Source organism: Jaculus jaculus, chromosome X, assembly GCF_020740685.1.
Source record: "Jaculus jaculus isolate mJacJac1 chromosome X, mJacJac1.mat.Y.cur, whole genome shotgun sequence".
NCBI classification, from domain to species: domain Eukaryota; kingdom Metazoa; phylum Chordata; class Mammalia; order Rodentia; family Dipodidae; genus Jaculus; species Jaculus jaculus.
This window is the reverse complement of record NC_059125.1, coordinates 42,042,260-42,062,948: the sequence shown is the minus strand read 5'-3', so window position 1 is coordinate 42,062,948 and position 20,689 is coordinate 42,042,260. Positions and strand designations below refer to the sequence as shown.

The window sequence follows — 20,689 nt, the reverse complement described above, 5'->3', positions numbered from 1 at the left end:
TGGGTTTTGGAAAAATGCATGAAAAAGGGATCATTTGATTTGTAATGTGGTATTTTAGAAATGTCCACTGGGCAATGTGAGCCATGGTTGTTGGAGCTGCTGCAGGGAAGTCTAGCAGAACGATGCATGAATCATGGGCTGCAGTGAAGAAGATCGGGATTCTGGAAATGTTAGGACTATGGAACAGAGCAGTCACCAAGGAGAGCTGCTGCCTAGGGAGGCATTTTCCCCAGGCTGTAAGCAGCCCAGCTGGAAGAAAGTGGGGCACCTATGGACTTTGTTGTGGGTCTCAGACACACAAGGTACTACAGGATATTTGCCCCATTTGTTTTAGATCTTGCATTGAATCAATCTTTCTTTGCTGTGCCCAATGCCATCTTTTGCAGTGTAAATGTTTATTCTGTGCCATTATGTATTTTGGTTTTCCAGGCTCACAGTTAAGAGACTTTGAAAAACTATGGAGGCTTCTTAAATTATACTGGATGCATTTTTATATCATGAAATAGTCATGAGTTTATGGGGGGCAGGAGTGTGATGTGGTTGGCTAGAATCAGATGGCCCTCATAAACTCATGTGCTTTGAATGCCTGGTCCCCAGCTGATGGCAACTTGGGAGGTGGAGCCTTGCAGGAGAAGGTATGTTGCTGTGGGTGGACCTTGAGGTTTATTAGTCCTAGCTTGCCAATATCAGCTTGCCTCACTCTCACTCTGCCCTTTCCACCTGCTGTGGCAGTGGTGATTTCTGGCCTCTACCCATGCTACGCTTTCACCTGCCACCATGAAGCTTTCACTGGAGATTGCAATCCAAAAGAAACCCTTTCCTCCCATCAACTGCTCTGGTAAGGTGTTTTATCTCAACAACTAAATGTTAACTACAACAAGCGGCTTTAGAATAATGCAGACTTTCCTGTGACGCTGTCAACTTCACTACACTTCAATGAGGGGCAAAAAGAAAACAAAAAGTTTCCTTCATTGTATAGAAATTTAAGAATAATTGTCGGAAGTGTCTGGCCATAGGTGGTAAGAGGACAAAATTAAATCCATTCTCTCTTCTAAAACCAGTTGAGCTAGTTTGAACAGATGTCCCCCAATAGATTGTTTTGTTAAAGCTTGTAACTTGGTGTCACTGTGAGACAGACTTAGGCTTGAGCTCTGCCTCCGTTCCTGGAGTGTGCTTGCTTGTGCTGGTTGTTTCGCTCTCTGCATGGACCCGTGAAAGGGAGCCAGCTGTTTCGGCTATTGTGGAACCTCCCCTGTATCCGTAAGCTTCAGTAAATCCCATTCCTCCTATAAACTGTCTGGTCTGGAGGTTCATCCCAGCAACGTAACGCTGACTACTACACCTGCCAAACTTCTTGTAAGAAACGATCTGATTACTGTTCCAAAGAGACAGAAACAGCTGAAACTAAACCCAAGGAGAGGTTCTAGGCAAAGGGAAATAACATTCATACTGAATTTTGTACATAAACATGAAATTAAAAAAAAATTCTAAGCCGGGTGTGGTGGTGCACGCCTTTAATCCCAGCACTCGGGAGGCAGAGGTAGGAGGATCACTGTGAGTTCGAGGCCACCCTGAGACTACAGAGTTAATTCCAGGTCAGCCTGAGCCAGAGTAAGACCCTACCTCGAAAAACAAAACAAAACAAAAAATTCTAATGTGTTTTAGGAAATAAAATTGTAATGACAAGCCTCTATCTACCTCAGCAAGTCCTCTGTTTTCTAAACAATTGCTTTTTCATCTTTAAAATGCTACAGGAAAATGTAAGCCTTTACTACATAATCAAGTGTGAATTTATCATGTATTCTATGTAAGTTCTGTAACAAGAATGGTAATTAAAATATCATCCTTATATTGGTACTAAGTCTCAAGAGGCAGCACAAATAATCTAAAAAAACAGCATGAAACCCTTTGTATAACAAAACAGCCAATTCTGATTAAATGAAAGCCTGTTTAGTTAGGTTTTTATAATATAAATTTCATATTGAAATGACACACATTTGGAATCATTAACTTTATTTATCACTCTGTATAGACATTGGTCCACATGAAAAGTAGCAATCATCTACTTCCACTTAATATTCTACAGAATGACGTTGTACCATGAACCATAGTAACTTCACAGGGGAAAAAGTTACTGAAATAAAAATATTTTATATTAATGCCTCAAGAAGTCTCCCACAGATTTATTTTGGTTTATCTAATTACAAGCATCTATGTTCCACAAAGCTACTCTCTTCTTTAATCAATGTAGTATTTTTAATTTCCTATTACATCATATGGATCACCAAACTCATAGAAGAGGTTGAAAAACAGCTAGCCTGCCAAACAGATATAATTCCAAAACTAAGCGATTGTATAAGCACATAAAGTATTTCTGGGCTACTCTAAGTTAAAAAAATCTTTTCTCTTGTTTCAGAGATATTTACATTAAATTAAGATATTCACAAATGGTTCCTAGTGTATAACAACACATATATAATTTTTATCTATCCTGTGTAAGGCAATTAAGCATTCATAAACTTCTCTAACAAATTCAGTGCATTTTTCCAACATAAATAGCACAGCCATTCTAAGTGTTTTTCATTTCTTTCAGCGCATATTTCCAAATTTATTAAATGGAATGAAATTACATTAGTAAATGGCTACATCAACAATATCCAGGCATATTATGGATTCTATATCACAATTCAAATTCATGTCAGTACTATAACTCACTCTAAAAAAATCACAAGCATGCACAAAATAGAACAAAAATCTTTTTTTAATAAATTTCAGGTATACTATCTACTTTAAACCACATTAAAAGGGATATTTTAACGAAACGGCCAATTACCAAACCTTTTGTCTAAGTCTGGCATAAGGAAAGTTCAATCCATTCGAATCTTCTGGTTTGTCATCCTATATATAATGCTATCATATCCAGGATCCATATTCCAAATATTATAAGAGGTAATAATCACAGCCAAGGCTAAGCCAATCATAATCCAAAGTACCATGTTGAAAACCACTGAATATTCAAAATTATACTTATATGCCAGGTTGTAGGGAGTTTCTGGGTCCTACAATGAAAAAAGAGAGGAATCAGAAAATCAAGAAGGAACACTTTTACGATTAAAAAAAAATTATTTCAATTTAGTAGCTATGCCTCATTGTCTAAGAAACACTTATTCTTAAGTGGCACAAGAACTGCCCATCGTAGGAGGACACCAGAAAACACTGGTACTGCTTGTAGAAGAAAAACCAGTCCAAACTGCTTGAGAAAATGTGGTGATATGTAATGGGACAGCAAATTGGTTGATTCAGTAATCCACTAAGTCCACCTTCTAAGAGAAATGTTTATGTATACCAAGAGACACATGTAAGAATATCATCAACAGAATAGATAACTGGGGTATCTTCACACAGTGGAATGTAGAGTAAGATGAGGCAGTGTGAGAAACTTAAAAACCCTGAGCAAAGAACATGGAGAAATCCCTGCAACATGATTTTATTTGTACAAAATTCAAATTCAGGATAAACCAAACATTGTTATACAGGGACTGAGAAAATGATAAAGTGCCTGGCCATGCAACTCTTTTGAGTACCTGAGTTTGGAGCCCCAAAACCAATATAAAAGCCGGCAGCTGTGGCATGCGCAAACACAAATACTACTTTTTAAAAAAAAAAAAAAAAAAGAGTAAATACATAGGAAGTCAAACTATAAATAAGGCAGGGAATGGTTCCCGTAATAGGACAGCAGACTCAAGGTGAAGCTCAGTTGTAGAGTGCTTGCTTATCATGCTTTGTTGGATCTCTAGCACCATAAAAAAAGTAGACAAAGGGCTGGGGAGATTGCTTATTGGTTAAGGTGCTTGCCTGCAAAGTCAAAGGACCTAGGTTCAATTCCCCAGGACCCATGTAAGCCAGATGCACCAGGTGGCGCATGTTCTGGAGTTTGTTTGCAGTGGGCTGGAGGCCCCGGCGCACCCATTCTCTGTCTGTCTGTCTGTCTCTCTGCTTCTCTCTCTCTCAAAAAAATTAAGAAAAAAAAAGGTAGACAAAATCAGCATAGCAACCACTTGGAGGGCAGAGGGATAAGATGGCACAATTTCCAAGGAACAAGTATTTTCTTAAACTATATTGTGTCAGCACTTTTGATTAATTACGTTAAATGGTTATGTGTGCATATATATGATATATACATGCATGTATGTCTGCATGTACTTATGTATGATCTACTTCAAGTAGAAAACAAGTGACGCTTCCATCGCATTTTCTTTTTTTTTAATTTTTTTTTTGTTCATTTTTTATTTTATTTATTTGAGAGCGACAGACATAGAGAGAAAGACAGATAGAGGGAGAGAGAGAGAATGGGCGTGCCAGGGCTTCCAGCCTCTGCAAACGAACTCCAGACGCGTGCGCCCCCCTGTGCATCTGGCTAACGTGGGACCTGGGGAACTGAGCCTCGAACCGGGGTCCTTAGGCTTCACGGGCAAGCGCTTAACCACTAAGCCATCTCTCCAGCCCCATCGCATTTTCAATGCTGAAGCTGTATCTGCCAGACCTTCCAGGGGTGAGGGGTGATTGCATGGTTGGGGACTGATTGCATGTTTATGCCTGTCTGAAACACTGAATGCATTTTGGCAAAGGCATTATTTAGGAAATTTCATTCATTCTAGCCAGAGAATTTCAAAAGTAGAGTAAATGGCAGGAGATGAAGTTGGAAGCAGGGACGCTATGGCGCATATGGACTTGAATCTGTAGGCAGGGAAATACCATCAACAAATTTCAGGCAAGAAGTAAGATGATGGTAACTTTGATAACAATGTATAGGACAGTTTGGGAAGGACCACTAGAAAACAGGGAGTCAAGCTAGAAGAAACAAAAGTGGGGTGCCTGGCAGTATTCCTACAGCCTCAGTAACAATTCTTTTTTTGAGGTAGGATCTCACTCTAGCTCAAGCTGACCTAGAATTCACTATGTAGTCTCAGGGTGGCCTCGAACTCACAGCAACCCTCTTACCTCTGCTTCCCGAGTGCTGGGATTAAAGGTATATGCCACCATGCCCAGCAAACGAATTCTCTTAAGCTGCTGCTTTATTATTACTATTCCTGGTGGTGCCAGGGAATAAATCTAGGGTCTTGCATTTACTCAGCAAGCACTCAACCACTGAGCCACATTCTTTTTTGATTATTGAGTGACTTGTTATACATCCCAGATTAGTGTGGATCTCACACAATGTTCCTGCCTCTACCTCCTGAGTGCTGGAATTTCAGCCAACATGTACACTTTATAAATATATTTTTATCTATTTGCAAGCAGAGAGAGAGAGAGAGAGAGAGAGAGGGAGGGAGGGAGGGAAGGAGGGAGGGAGGGAGGGAGGGAGGGAGGGAGGGAGGATGAATGGATGTACCAGGAACTCTAGCCATTGCAAACTCCAGATACACACAACACCTTGTGCATCTGGCTTTATGTGGGTACTGGTGAATAGAACCCAGGTCATTAGATTTTGCAGGCAAGTGTGTTACCTGCTGAGCTCTCTCTCCAACCCAGCTTTTTTTTGTTTATTTTTATTTATTTGAGAGCAACAGACACAGAGAGAGAAAGAGACAGACAGAGAGAGAATGGGCGCACCAGGTTCTCCAGCCACTGCAAACGACTCCAGATGTGTGCAACCCCTTGTGCATCTGACTAACATGGGTCCTGGGGGATCGAGCCTTGAACCGGGGTCCATAGGCTTCACAGGCAAGTGATTAACCACTAAGCCATCTCTCCAGCCCCCTAAACTCTTTTTAAAAATAACTTCTTAAACTCTTAACTCAGCTTCAAGTAACAAAAGACAGTGACATTGGAGGAAAGGATGGATCTGCAAATATGTGTATCTGCCTGGAGGAAGTTAAGACAAAAGATTCCACACCCTGAAGAAGCCCATCTTGCATTTACTTGTAATTGGTAAATAGGTTCCTTTTCACACCCATCATACGTGTACAATGATTTTAGCATATAGATGCACAGTCCTCACCACACCCTAATCTTAGAACCTCTCCTTCATCACTCTCAGAAGCCTCAAGAGGCCTCTTGTCCTGGGGAAGCATGTGAGAACCCGTACACAGTGGAGGGCACAGACGCTGCATGTTGGAGGCTGATGAATGCTGATGGCAGGGAGCGAATCTGAGAGGAAAGTAGCATTCTAAGGAATGTTTCATACCCATCTCCTATCTCACTACATGCAATTTCTTTTGTTAATCAGATTTGAGTTTTATAAAATATTTTTATTTATTTGCAAGGAGAGGGGAGGGGAGAATGTGTGGAATGTGTGTATCAGGGCCTCCTGTCACTGCAGACAAACTTCAGACACATGTGCCACCCTGTGCATCTGGCTTTATATGGGTACTGGGGAATTGAACCCAAGCCATCAGGCTTTGCAAACAAATGCCTTTAACCACTGAACCATCTCTCCAGCCCAACTTTATTATTTTAAGGCTTATCTCCATATACTATTATTTGATGATCTGGGTGTCTCATTTGCTGTTTCTTGCTTTAGCTAGCCTGTACTATATGGTGGATTAGCCCTGCTCATGTTTTTATTTTTTGTGTGTGTGTATTTGGGGGGACTAGCTGTGGTGGTCCCCCCTTCCACTTTGTATTAAGGGCATGCCCTGACAGAGGTTTTATATTTACTTCAGCTGTGTACCACGGAGGTGTCACTAGTCTGAGACTAGGATTTATGTTAACTTCTTGTCTGGGAGCGTCCCAGAACTTACAAGTAATATAAATTTGAGCTCCAAACTCTTATGAAGGGAGCCATATGGTTAACTTAGAAAGCCCCTAGATGATATCTTCAAATCTCAAAACACATATGCCAACCCCCCTCAATCCAAGGTGCCTTTCTGTTTGCTCTTTCTGGTGGGCACTTTTGGGCTTACCAGCTTTATATAGAGGATGGAGGTATCAGTTCCAATTAGCTGACAGGGAGCCAATACCTCTTAGTACCCCAGCTGGTAAATGTCCTTGGGGTAGCCTGCTTTCTACAGGCTCCTGTTCTTTACTCTGTAGGAATTCTTGCTTTCTTGAGCTGAGCAATGCACTTAAAAATGATTTTTTAGCTTTTATCCAGAGGGTTTATAGTGGAAAGGGGTGGAGGGATCCTAGGGAGAGGCTGAGGGATAGATAGGGTGATCTTACTATGTAGCCCAGACTGGCCTTGAAATTGCAGCAGTCATTTGTTTTTCAGCCCTCTGAATGTTGGGATTGGGATTACAGCTGTGTGCCATGACACACCTGAATCTACAATGCTGTTTTTAAAAGGGGTCCTTCCGAGTTGGGTGTGGTGGTGCACGCCTTTAATCCCAGCACTCAGGAGGCAGAGGTAGGGGGAATCGCCCTGAGTTTGAGGCCACCCTGAAACTACATAGGTCATTCCAGGTCAGCCTGGATGGGAGTTAGGCCCTACCTCGAAAAACCAAAAAAAAAAAAAAAAAAAAAGGAGGGGGGTCCTTCGATTATGAAATTTGCAGGGAAATAGATGGCCCTGGAAAGGATTATAATTAGTGAGGTAACCCAAGCTGAGAAAGCCAAGTGTACTGCATGTTCTCTCTCATATGTGAATCCTAGCTACAAATGTTTGATTTGTATGTGAGTTGGAATAAAACTCTGTAGCAGAGGCCAGTAAGCTAGAAAGGGCCTATACAGGAGGGAGGAGAGGGGAGGAATTAAGGGGTTGGTATTGTATATATGTAAGTAGAAAAATAGATTACTAGGGGGTAGAAAGTCCTAAGTGAGGTCAGGGGAAGAGACTGAGTAAAGGAAGGGTGGGAGAAAGGTTAATCAAAATCTAAGAGGGTATGAATAAGTCATATGGAACCCTACTTTTTTGGATAATGGTATATCCAGAAGCCATAGATTGCTAGTAGACAAGTTTTAGTGCCGGAGAAGGGATACCTTCCAGTAAGTTGTTTGCCAGGGAGGTCCCTGATGCCCACAAAACATTACAGGTCATTGCCTAGGCCCTTGATTTCCCACCAGGAATAGATGGTAAGACCCTACTGCTGAAGACTCCACATGCTTGGGCTGCAAGGTCACTGAGAAATCCTCCTGGAGCTGAGCTGAAAACTTCCTCTGTGTAGACCAGCTAACAGAAAGCTGGAAAAAGCTATGCTGTATGAAGCTCCATGGGAGACAGAGATGTCATCAGTGGAGACAAATAACAGTGGACACTGCAAGCTTTAAGTTGGGCCAGCCAGTCCAAATGAGCCAATGGGTACAATAGTGGCACGTCTGTTATGGGGGGAACCAACCATTCTCTAACTGGACTAGAGGCTTGCTCCATGGGAGGAAACACATGCCTGATAATGAAAACCTGTGACAGGGGAAGTCATGAGCCCTAGGGGTGTAACATCTGCTGGTGGCTAACTAAATGCATATATTATGCTCACCAAACTGCCCAGTAAGCATGCCTCTTAATGTTCACACTCATATATTAATGCTACTCTCACTTTTGGTTAGAGAAGCTTCTCTTTTCATATGGCAGTGACCTCTGGGATAACTCAAAAGGCTCCACAGTGCCGAGAAATGTCAGAGGAGTGCTCAGCACTAAAACATCTCTATCACACCTTGCAAGGCTCAGAGTCCATTGCAGAAGAGGTGGCAGGAAGAATGTGAGAGACAAAGGAAGGGTAGGACTCCTTTCAATGAAAACACACAATGTCCTGGATCTCCATGTATTTGCAGAGCCTGTCACTACTTACACAAGACCAGTATAATAGGAGGAAAAGATGATGACATCAAAATAAAAGAGAAACTGATTGAGAGGGGGAGGGGATATGATGGAGAGTGGAGTTGTGAAGGGGAAAGTGGGGGAAGAGAATTATCATAGTTTATTGTCTATAATTATGGAAGTTATCAATAATAAAATATTAAAAAAAATAAAAGAGGTCCTTCCATTCGATTTGCAAGAAAACCATCTCAAGACAGTCAGTTTTAGACTAATTTAAATAGACAATGGCTTTGGCCTTCTCACTTTTTTGTTGTTGTTGTTGGTTTTTCGAGGTGGGTCTCACTCTAGTTCAGGCTGACCGGGAATTCACTATGGAGTCTCAGGGTGGCCTCGAATTCACGGCGATCCTCCTACCTCTGCCTCCCGAATGCTGGGATTAAAGGCGTGCGTCACCACGCCCGGCCCTTTTCACTTTTTAAAAATATGTTTTTTAAATTTGAGATAGAGGGAAAAAGAAAGAGGTGCAGAGAGAGAGGGGGGGGGAGAGGGAGGGAGGGAAAGAGAATGGGCACACCAGGGCCTCCAGTCACTGTAAACAAACTCCACATGCATGCTTCACCTTGTGCATCTAGCTTATGTGGTGCTGGGGAATCGAACCTAGGTCCTTAGGCTTTGTAGGCAAGCCCCTTAACTACTAAGCCAGCTCTCAAGTCCTCTTTTTTACACTGTTTCCTGCATGGCTTGTCTCCTCAGTCATTGTCCACAGGACTCTGAGAAGTTGTAGGAATATGCAGGTGCAGACTCAAAGGCCCAGCTTCATCTCCAACATTGTGGAAAGGGACTATATGGGGCAGAGCCCTATGCTCCTCTAAGCCACCTGGACAGAGCCCAGGGAGAGTGACCTCTCAGTACATCCATGTTGGATGGCTTTCTCACTTTAAGTCCCACGAATGTGATTAGTAAGACTGAGCAAGGTGGAAGCCACAAATGAGCACAAAGAGGATACATGATGACAGCAAGTCGAAGAGTCAACTATAGGTAACCTTTTTTTCAATTGTTTGAGACAAGGTCTCATGTAGCCTGGGTTGTCCTCAAACTCATTATGCAGATAAGGATGATTTGAACTCCTGATATTCCTGCTTCCACTTCCCAAGTCTGAGATTACAGGCATATGCTACCAGTCCCAACTTTAAGATTCCATACACACACACACACATATTAGGGGCTGGGGAGAGAGCTCAGCAGTTAAGGCATTCCCCTACAAAGCCTAACAACCTGAATTAGATTCCCCAGATCAGAGTGGCACATGCGTCTGGAGCTTGGCTGCAGTGGCTGGAAGTCGTGGCATGCACATTCTATCTCTCTTCTCTCTCTTTGCTTGCAAATATATTATATTTATATGGAATTGAACTTGTGTCCTTTGGCTTTGCAGGCAGTGCTTTAACTGCTAAGCCATCTCTCCAGCTCAAGGTTTTATTTTTGAATGTAAATTAATTTCAGTTTTAAAAGAGAATCTAAAAACATACTCACCTCTTGTTTCACCTCAAGGATGGTCCTTGTCTTCCTCACAGAAGATGTGTCAAATGATTTGACAGTCACTAACTCTACCACTGCATTCCCACCATAGAGATTGTACATGTCATCTGCAAACTGCAAGTCAGTTGTTAACATAATTATGCATTTCATATATACCTTTATTTTACTTTTCTTTTTAGTTAACAAATAAAAATTCTACTAAACGGTCCCTTGGTGTCCATGGGGGATGGGTTTTAGCACACCTTCTACAGCAGGTACTCGGGTCTCTCATAGGAAATGCACAGTAAGGGCCACAACCTACATGTACCATCCTGTACACCTTACGTCATTTCTCATCTAATAGAATGTAAATTCTACATAGGTACTTGCTATACTATACTCTATAGGGAACAATGACAAGAACTATAGATAGATGTGCCTTTTACAATGTACTGCTTCAAAATATGCATACATTGTGGAATGGAAAAATAAGCTAATTAACATGTGCATTAGTTTATATACTTACCCTTTTTGTGGCTGGTCACATGCATATTTTTTAGACTTATTTGTAAAGCTAGGCAGCTACGACAACAGCATACACTCACTTATTCGTTCCTAATACACACTGTGTCTAGGCAAGTCTTACAGGTTTTGATTATGTTAAAATATTCAAAAAGTATTATGCATTAATATACATTCAACTGTTCAAATAAAATAACTTTGAGAAGAGACTGAACTTCTTGGCCTATCAATTCAGCAAAGGGAATCAGAAAAGGGAAATTGAAGCTACCTAAGTAGTCCATGATTAATAACAAACATCTATAAAGATTTATAAATGAAGTCCCAGTGAAGAGCTGGAAGTGAGTACCTTCAAGGGCAAAAGGGAAGTGGCATTTATTACATATCAGGCATTCAACTTTATTATCTCATAGTGTTGAATGACTATGAAGTTTCTGTTGGGGAAGATGAAAAAGTTCTAGAGATGAATGATTTTACAAATATGAATATACTTAAAGCTACTGAAGTACATATTTAAGAACTGCTTAATGAAACAGGTTGGGTGCTAGGGAGATAGCTCAGTGGTTAAAGGTGCTTACTCCACAAGCCTGCCAACCCAAATTTGATTCCCCAACAGCCATGTAAAGCTGGATGCAAAGTGACAAACACATTTGTCATCCCAGTGCACCAACAGTAATGGGGGGTGGAACCAGGAGAATCAGGAAGTTCATGGGTTAGCAAGACTGGCCTGCCTACCCACTGGCAAAAAAGTAAAGGAGACCCTGTCTTTAAAGAAGGTGGAAGAAGGGGACCAACACCCTAAGGTTGTCATTTGGCTTCCAAATGTGTACCATGGTGTGTGTGTGTGTGTACATGTGTGTGTCTGAGGCAGACACCCTACATGGATCTCTGGCCTCTACATCCATGCCTGCACACATACCTATGAACATGAAGACTTCAATCAATCATGGTTCCTACAAGACTTTTCCCTTTAGAGACTAAACTAGTCCCATTTCACCGTCTCTTAGCACACTGCTATTTACCTTTTGCAGAGCATCAACAAGGATACTGGAAGCATCCCTGAATTGTTCAGAGTCTTCCCCATAGCGTTTCCCAATTTCATCCAAACCTGCCAGCTCCAGTGAATACAAATCAGGGGAATGATCCTTGGCTAGATGCTTATGACGAGACAACTTAGGAAAATAAGCAAGTTTAAAATTAGGGGATCAATGACAATGTCAAACACAACCAACTCAAGTCTTGTAACTGAATAATCTAGAACTGTACCAGTATGCTAGAGCATTCAAGCAATCAAAAAATGGTAGCAAAAAACCCTGTGAGTTCCTGATGGATCCAACACAAATCTGATTTTGAAGAACAGCTATAGAATTACCTATTAAATAAAGTTCTTAACCAAATTGCTTAGTTCCAAAAACTTAAATGAGGCATGGCATGAAAAATAGTATGTATGATGCCAGGAATTCCCAAAGAATTGGTCATAGGTCCCTAGCACTAAACTTTCAAACTCCTTGAACCAAGACCTGCTAAATAGGTTTAGGAAACAACTATATAAGCCAGCAAAGCAACTAAAAATTTCTATTTCAGTCACAAGGATGATTTTCAAAGAGCATTCACCAAAAAACACCTTGCAGAGAGATTTATTCCCTTCTTCACTTGGTGAACAGTATTATTTGTCCAACCTTATTTCTATTTTTTGCCCAAAGCAATGGATATAGCAATTAAGTCGTAAAATCTTACAAGAAATTGGTCAAATTCTAACTCTAGCCAGGGTGTTCTTACTCCCAGGCTTATGTTCTTTGAGGATGTATTGTCTCTCCTGAAGGTAGAATTGGATAACATGAGATGAGTTTAAAATTGTTAACATCACTACTAATTTTTCAATTTTCATGAGATCATACAGCTAGGGTACACTTAAACTTGTCAATTTTACTCACTATCGTTCAAAATTGTCTAGAAACCAAAATAAACTGAAGTAGAAAATTTGAGCAGCCTACTTACCAAACTTGAAATATCATGTAGCACTTGCAGTTCAGAAAGAAACAGCAGGTCAACCTGCAGAGAGCCAAAAAATGGGCACTATTTTAAATATACATCAGCAATCTATATTTGCTATTTATCAAGAAAAGCAAAAGGCATTACAAATACTGATCACATAAGATAATTTACACAACAATTGTCCTCCCTTTGGTAGGTTCACTGCAACTGAAGTATGAAGCTAGGGCCCAACAAATCAGTGTGAGGCTCTAGGCTCCAATCCCAGGACCAGGAAAAAAATTACATATGAAACAAAATCACCATTTCTTAGCAAAAAAAGTGGTAGTCCAACCTAGCCAGTGACCACCACACAACAGCTACCCTTCTGATAGAACCATGCCAAAGCATCCAGTTTCTACTGTGGTTTCCTTCAGGGTGGGATCCTGGCACACTATAATGAGATACTGCAGGGAACCAGTTTTCTCACTTCTCTTGAAGAGTTTTCACATTACAGAATGAAGGTTAGTAGGTCCTGGTCATTCACAGTAAAGAGTAAAGTAAAAAATAAATAAATAAAAGTAGTATAGTAAAGGCTACCACAAAGGTGGCATGCCATTTGATTATGACAGTGCATGAACAGATGTTAAAGCTAAAAGGCAAGGATCAAAAGTAGGGGTGGGCCTTCCTCCACCGCAATATCCAGAATGTATGAGAAAGATATGTCACCACTTGGCAGTGCTTATGAATAATGGCATCCACACTGCCAAGTCTACACAGAGCAACCAGCCACCAAAACTATTTGAGCCTGTGTGGATTAACTGGGAACCCTGGTGCTAGAAGGTAATACTATTTACTACAGTGCAAGTCACAAAAATGAAGAATCTCCATCAGCAGCCAATCTGCATAATTTTTCATTTTCTAAAATTTCAAGTAGCATAAAAAATGGGAAATTAATAATATTAGTTTGTTCAACCAACAACTGTGCCACTTACTTCATTGTTTCTGCTCAGAGAATTGAGAGGAAGTGAGTTAAGAACGGAGTTTTCTTGAAACAGGCGATTACGAAGCTGCCGTAATGTGACTGAAAGGTCTTCAAAAACTGAGTTTGCTTTCCCCACCATATACACTCTCTGCAAAAATCCACAATTGTAGGTTAATTACCTTCGACCAATTCAGTCCAATATGTGGAGGTTATACAACATTTTTCATAAAAGTAGTTTTAAATTTTCATTAAATAATGAAAACTCATTTTTAAACCATATTAAATAAAAACTTTTACCACTTACTTCCTCACTGGGAGCCAACTGCAAAACTACAGGAGTTTCTTCAGAAAATAGGGAATGAATGGAATTTGCAACACTGTCAAGGCTAAAAGGAACAGCCTGAAATGTAAGAGTAAAAATGCAATTACTTCCTAAAACAAAGTGGGAATGAAAGCCATTCAGGTAGTAGTAGTAAGCAAACCTAAGGGGAAAGAAGGCCCTGGTATTTTATTGTATACATTAGTGGGCTTCGCTGTGACATTTCCATACTTGCATGTATTGTTTTCAGTATTTCGACCCTCTCAACCTCTTTATCCCTCCTCAGGGTCCCTTTACCCTTCCTTAGTCCTACTACTTTTAGGCTGTCTCTTGACTTTTTAAATTCTAGTTTCCACATAGGAAAGAAAGAAAACATGCACTATTCGACTTTCCCTATCTGGCTTGTTTCACTTAGTGATATGACTTCTAGTTCTAACCACTTTTCTGCAAATGACACAATTTCATTCTTCTTTATGTCTAAATAACACTTCATTGAGGCATGAGCCTGTTTTTAACTTTTTTGTTTTGTTTTGTTTATTTGAGGTAGGGTTTCACTCTAGTCCATGCTGTCCTGGAATTCACTATGTAGTTTCATGGTGTCCTCGAACTCACAGTGATCCTCCTACCCTACCTCTGCCTCCTGAGTGCTGGGATTAAAAGCGCGCACCACCATGCCTGGCTATTATTTGGTTTTTCGAATGTTTTCAAAATATTTTAAAATATTTATTTATTTGAGAGACAGGCACAGGCACGCATGCGCACACACACATGGAGGGAGAAAGAGAGGACATGCACACATATGCACCAGGGCCTTCAGCCACTGTGAAAGAACTCCAGATGCATGCACCACCATCTGCATCTGGCTTATGTGGGTTCTGGGGAATCAAACCTGGGTCCTTAGGCTTCACAGGCAAGTACCTTAACCACTAAACCATCTCTCCAGCCCTTAAAAATATTTGCATTTATTTATTTGAGATAAGAGAGAAAAGGAAGGCACAAAAGCACAGAATGCTTGTATATATGTATGCATGCACATGTGCATGAATGCACATCCAGATGTGCCAGGGCCTCCTGCCACTGCAAACAAACTCCAGATGCATCAGCCACATTGTGCATCTGACTTCACATGGATACTGAGGAATTGAACATGGACTGTCAGGCTATGAAAGCAGGTACCTTTAACTGCTGAGCCATCACACCAGCTTATTTTTTTGGAAATTTATAAGGCCTAAATAATAAGCCATAATGGACCTTTTTTGAAGGCAAGGGGGATTAAATACCCCTTAGTGGACTGAGTCTTTATCTCCCAATGACCCTAAATGGGAAATGGCTTGAAAACATGAAGGGCATGACACGATTAAGCATAAACCATTACCACTTCAGGTGACCATTCCTGTATTTTTTGGCAAGGGTGAGGGCGGGGGTGTGAGAAAGAGCCTCTGTAACTAAGGCTGGACTCAAACTCACTATGTAGCTAAGGATGAGCTTGAACTCTTGATCTTCTAGCTTCTGCCTCCCAAGTGTTAGGATAATAGGTCACTGTACTTAGATTTGTGTGGGCTGTGTGGTTTTGCTAGATTAGTTTACTAGGAAGCCTCTAGTGATCCTCCTGTATCTTCCCCCTCCGCCCAGTGCTGGGGTTATAGGCATGCAAAGCCCAGCTTTTTACATGAATGCTAGAAATCAAATTCAGTCCTCATACTTGCACCACAAGTGCTCTTACCTGCTGAGCCATCTTCCCAGCCCTATTTGTACATTTTAAGAAGCAATACATTTGGTTTCAACATGAACTCAATTTGCCTTCACCCCATGAATGCTGGGATTATAGGCATGTGACAAGATGTCCTGCAGATTTTCACTTTAATGGAGATTTCTTAGTGATTTTTTTTTTTCTGGTAGTTCCCTTTACTACTTAGAGGTTCATGTTTGTAAGTAGCAAATTAATGCTAATGCAGTTAAGGCTTAAATCAATATGATTAAATAAATCTTACTGATGAAATTCCAGCATCAAAATTAAGCTTATCAATCTTACGATTCTGTGAAATGAAGTCAATCTTACTCAAGATGTATATTAACTCTTCCCAAGCTTCTCTTAAATGAGCTAATAAGTTAATAAGAGGGGGAGACTTCAGCTAGGTATGGTGGTGCACACCGTTAATCCCAGGTAGTTCAAGGCCACCCTGAGACTAGAGTGAATTCCAGGTTAGCCTGGGCTAGAGTGAGACCCTACCTTGAAAAAACAATAAATAAATAAATAAATAAATAAATAAAAAAGAGAGGGAGACTTCAATGATGCAAAAGCATGCTGTCATTCCACCTCCCTGAATCACTGTAAATGACTTCCAACTTTGGAGGGAAAACATGTGACAGGGAAGAGGAAGACTACAGGAAACATTCCCTAGCAATCAAACTGGAAAACTAACTATGATAGTTAATCTTCATTTTCATTTTGTTTGAATCTGGAATCACTTAGTTTCCTTTAAATGTCTGTGAGGGTTTTGCTAGATCAGGTTAATTGAGGGGGAAGGGAAGACCCACCCTAAGTACAGGCAGTGCCGCCCCATGGCCTGGGGTCTCAGACTGCATAAGAGGAGAAAATGAGCAGAGTAGCAGCATTCATATTACTCTGCTTCTGGACTATGGACATAGTGTGCTCAGCTGCTCCGTGCTCCTGCTACCATACCTCCCCCCCCCCCATGGACTGTCACCTTAAGCTGAGTGCCAAAGTAAACCTCTCCTCAAGTTGCTTTTGTCAGGTATTTTGTCGTAGCAACAAGAAAAGAGTAACTAATACACTAATGAGTCAGATGAAACAGAGTGAGAAGGAAGAAGGTAGTTATACGGACCAATAAACTCCAAAAGTATAAGGCCTGCCTGGCTGAAACGTAGTGACTGTATTCTCCCATTGTACTGGAAAGCTTGGCCAGGAACCTGTGGGCCAACATGACTTGGAAATTTAAAACAGGTAGCTAATCAAAAGGAAGCTTACTTAGAAAGCATTCTAAGATCTTCTGGGCTTTAATATTCTGTGGGGTTTGCCCCCTTGACCTTCTATCTCACCCCCTACCTTCTGTCAGGGGAAAAAAAAAACAGTATAAGCAGCCTATCAAGGTCACAGGGTCAAGTAAGCAAGCTCTTGTCACTGCTTTTTCTCATGTAAAGTGGGGCTAATCAGCTCAAAATGTTGTTTCAGATTCTAGGCTAATAATCAAGGAAAGGCATTCTGGATTTTTTGTTGTTGTTTTTTTCCTTTTTTTGTTTTTTTTTAAATTTTTTTTAAATTTATTTATTTGAGAGCGACAGACACAGAGAGAAAGACAGATAGAGGGAGAGAGAGAGAATGGGCACGCCAGGGCTTCCAGCCTCTGCAAACGAACTCCAGACGCGTGCGCCCCCTTGTGCATCTGGCTAACGTGGGACCTGGGGAACCGAGCCTCGAACCGGGGTCCTTAGGCTTCACAGGCAAGCGCTTAACTGCTAAGCCATCTCTCCAGCCCTTTTTTTGGTTTTTTGAGGTAGGGTCTCACTCAACCCCAGTTTGACCTGGAATTCATTATGGAGTCTTAGGGTGGTCTCGATCTCACAGTGATCCTTCTACCTCTGCCTCCTGAGTGCTGGGATTAAAGGCATGCGCCACCACGCCCGGCTGTTGATTTATTGAGGTAGGGTCTTGCTCTAGCCCAGGCTGACCTGAAATTAGCTTCAGCCTGGCCTTGAACTCACAGTGATCCTCCTACCTCTGCCTCCCAAGTGTTGGGATCAAAGGCATGCACCACCATGCCCAGTGTGGATTTTTGTATACATATTTTAAAGGAAATCTCCGATTATTTTCACAAAAATAAACTACAGAAAAGCTTCTGGTAAAAATAATTTGCCTTTTGATCATTATTGTTCCATTTCTTCCACTTTACTTGCATTTACTTTGAAACTCTTCTGCTTTCCTTAGTTCATTAATCTCCAATCTTAGACAATCTAAATGTCTAACATGTACAGTTAAGGCTACAGTTTCTCTTTTCATATTGCTTCAATTACACACCAGTTTTTAAATACATAGTACAATTACTGAGTTCTAAATAATTTAAAAATATCCAGTGATTTCCTTCCTATTCAATGCATGAATTATTTAGTCGCACATCCATTTCAACTACATATTTCTTGCTTAAAATCAATCAGTGGGTTATATAACATGGATTAAACTAAAGACAAATAGCTCTACAGGATTTTTTTTTTTTTTTGGTTTTTCAAGATAGGGTCTCACTCTAGCTCAGGCTGACCTGGAATTCACTATGTAGTCTCAGGGTGACCTTGAACTCATGGTGATCCTCCTACCTCTGCCTCCCCAGTGCTGGGATTAAAGGCGTGCGCCACCACACCCGGCTTCTATAGGATTTTTTTTTTTTATTTTCTAATAAGACTAAATTTATGCAATATCCTAGTAAAAGTTTTGATTATAAGTATCCAACAGTATAAAAAGTACAGAAACAGGGCTGGAGAGATGGCTTAGTGGTTAAGCGCTTGCCTGTGAAGCCTAAGGACCCTGGTTCGAGGCTCGGTTCCCCAGGTCCCACATTAGCCAGATGCACAAGGGGCGCACGCGTCTGGAGTTCGTTTGCAGAGGCTGGAAGCCCTGGCGTGCCCATTCTCTCTCTCTCTCTCTATCTGTCTTTCTCTCTGTGTCTGTCGCTCTCAAATAAATAAATTTTAAAAAAAGTACAAAAACAGACCTGTAGGTTTCTAATATATTAATACAAAGTGCATGACTACATACAGTACATCCTACAGGCAGAGAGGTGGAAGTGGGCTGGAGAGATGGCTTAGTGGTTAAGCGCTTGCCTGTGAAGCCTAAGGACCCTGGTTCGAGGCTCGATTCCCCAGAACCCATGTTAGCCAGATGCACAAGGGGGTGCACGCGTCTGGAGTTCGTTTGCTCTCCCTCTTTCTCTCTCTGTCGCTCTCAAATAAATAACTAAATAAAAAAAAACAAAAAAATTAAAAAAAATAAATACAGAAGTAGAGATGATTCATTATAGTATATTCTACCACCAATACTGCAGCCAAAATGTACAAAAAAAAAAAAATCCCATTTCAAAACAACTCAGGAGGATGATGACTGAATTCTTGTGCTCCATCCTCCAGGGCTATGGACAAGCTGACTGACACGTGCACATGGTGGCTCCAACTAGGTAGGCTGTTTCTTAGAAGAAATATAAATGTTTAGACTAAGAACTAGAAAACAATAGGATGCCCATAGAAAGTGGCTCACTCCTTACACAATTTCACTTTACAGATCCAGTTTTCAAAGTGAGCATGAGTCGTGGTGTCTTAAGGCAGGCACATGCTCCTCCCTCGTGGTGAGAAGTCTGAGGAGGCACTATTGTACTTCCTGAACTTTTAAGAGAAGAGGTGATCACAGAACTTTGGGTTGGGTTTGACTGAGCAGTGTCAGGTGAGGATTTAGACACGCAAGATGTCCACATTCAGCATCTCAGTGCTCAGAAAGCCCAACTCAAAGAAGCCAAACATAACGCAAGTGACCACCTCTTTCTTCTAATCCACCTTAAATAGATGAGGAAAACAAAAACCCAAAACCATAATAGGTCAAACAGCTTAATAAGTCAACTAACTACTCTATAGATAAAGCCTCCACAAAGGTCAACTGAGGTAATCCAGAGCTAAAACTGAATTGTGCGGCTTTCAATGACGTCCCCAGATAGTTCTGTAACACCATCGTCAACTATTTACACACTGCAAGCCCTCTAAGAAGCTGTCCCGAGAACCACGCGCCTGTGTTCCTCTGCCAACCCGAATTAAGCAGTCAGTCCAATTTGCTAGTTTAGCATTTCTAACCGAGCATGTTCTCTACGTGTGGTGACGCTTTGGTACTATCTGCCTATCTTGTTCATTGTACAGGCTCACCTCCTCCTCAGAAGGAGCTCTGGTCCACACAAGGTCTTTTATCAATGTGAAGATGAAGCGGGGTGACTCAGGATGCATGCAGTTAAGCTACCTGTGTCTTTAGAAATTACATTCCCCTTCAAGTTCTTTGTACCAGAAAAGCTCATTCTGTCCAGCTTAATAATCAGTAGTACAGGGTTGAATAATCAGAACTTTGGCAAGACCTTAGTATTTTAAAACTATTAACTACCTCTAGGGGAAGGTCATGCTACAGGACAAATGATTCATATGAGGAAAAATGTAGCCAGCCATCCCCAACCACTGCCTCTCCATACACAAGGACTAAACTACATGTGGTTATCATACAACAAATCCCACCTTTGTCCCCTGAAGTCCCGTAAGTCCAGTCACTAGAAGGGGACTGTTAAAAAGACTTAAAGAGCACTTTACAGCAGCATTCGGCTTTCCTATGAAATAGGATTTTTGATTTATTGATTGATTTTGGTATTTTTGCGCTGTAGCCCAGGAATTCACTCTTTAGTCTTAGGCTGGCCTTGAACTCACTATGATCCTTCTACCTCTGCCTCCCAAGTGCTGGGACTAAAGGCATGTGCCACCATGTCTGCCTATTTTTATTTATTTGTAAGGAGAGGGAGACGGAGAGGTAGAGGGAGAGAGAAAAGGAGAGAAGAGAAAAGAAGAAAAGCAGAGAGAACAGGTGCACCAGGGCCTCCGGCCACTGCAAATGAACTCTAGACACATGTGCATCTGCCTTTATGTGGGTACTAGG

General features: G+C 41.2%; 1 protein-coding gene and 1 non-coding gene across 2 annotated transcripts in view; both read right to left on the bottom strand.

Annotated features, from left to right (window-relative positions):
• Positions 1-1,996: 1,996 nt before the first annotated feature.
• Positions 1,997-20,689, bottom strand: part of Atp6ap2 (ATPase H+ transporting accessory protein 2) — a 36,993-nt gene continuing 18,300 nt past the window's right edge. The window contains exons 4-9 of the mRNA XM_004665747.2: positions 13,990-14,085; positions 13,696-13,833; positions 12,728-12,781; positions 11,752-11,901; positions 10,226-10,345; positions 1,997-3,059 (exon numbers count right to left, since the gene is read on the bottom strand). Coding sequence (XP_004665804.1) covers positions 2,868-3,059; positions 10,226-10,345; positions 11,752-11,901; positions 12,728-12,781; positions 13,696-13,833; positions 13,990-14,085 — 750 coding nt within the window. The 3' untranslated portion in view covers positions 1,997-2,867. The remainder of the gene's footprint in view (positions 3,060-10,225; positions 10,346-11,751; positions 11,902-12,727; positions 12,782-13,695; positions 13,834-13,989; positions 14,086-20,689) is intronic.
• On the bottom strand, positions 9,419-9,618 carry LOC123456922. Its single transcript, XR_006634783.1, has one exon. It is a non-coding gene; the product is annotated as a small nucleolar RNA SNORA73 family (small nucleolar RNA).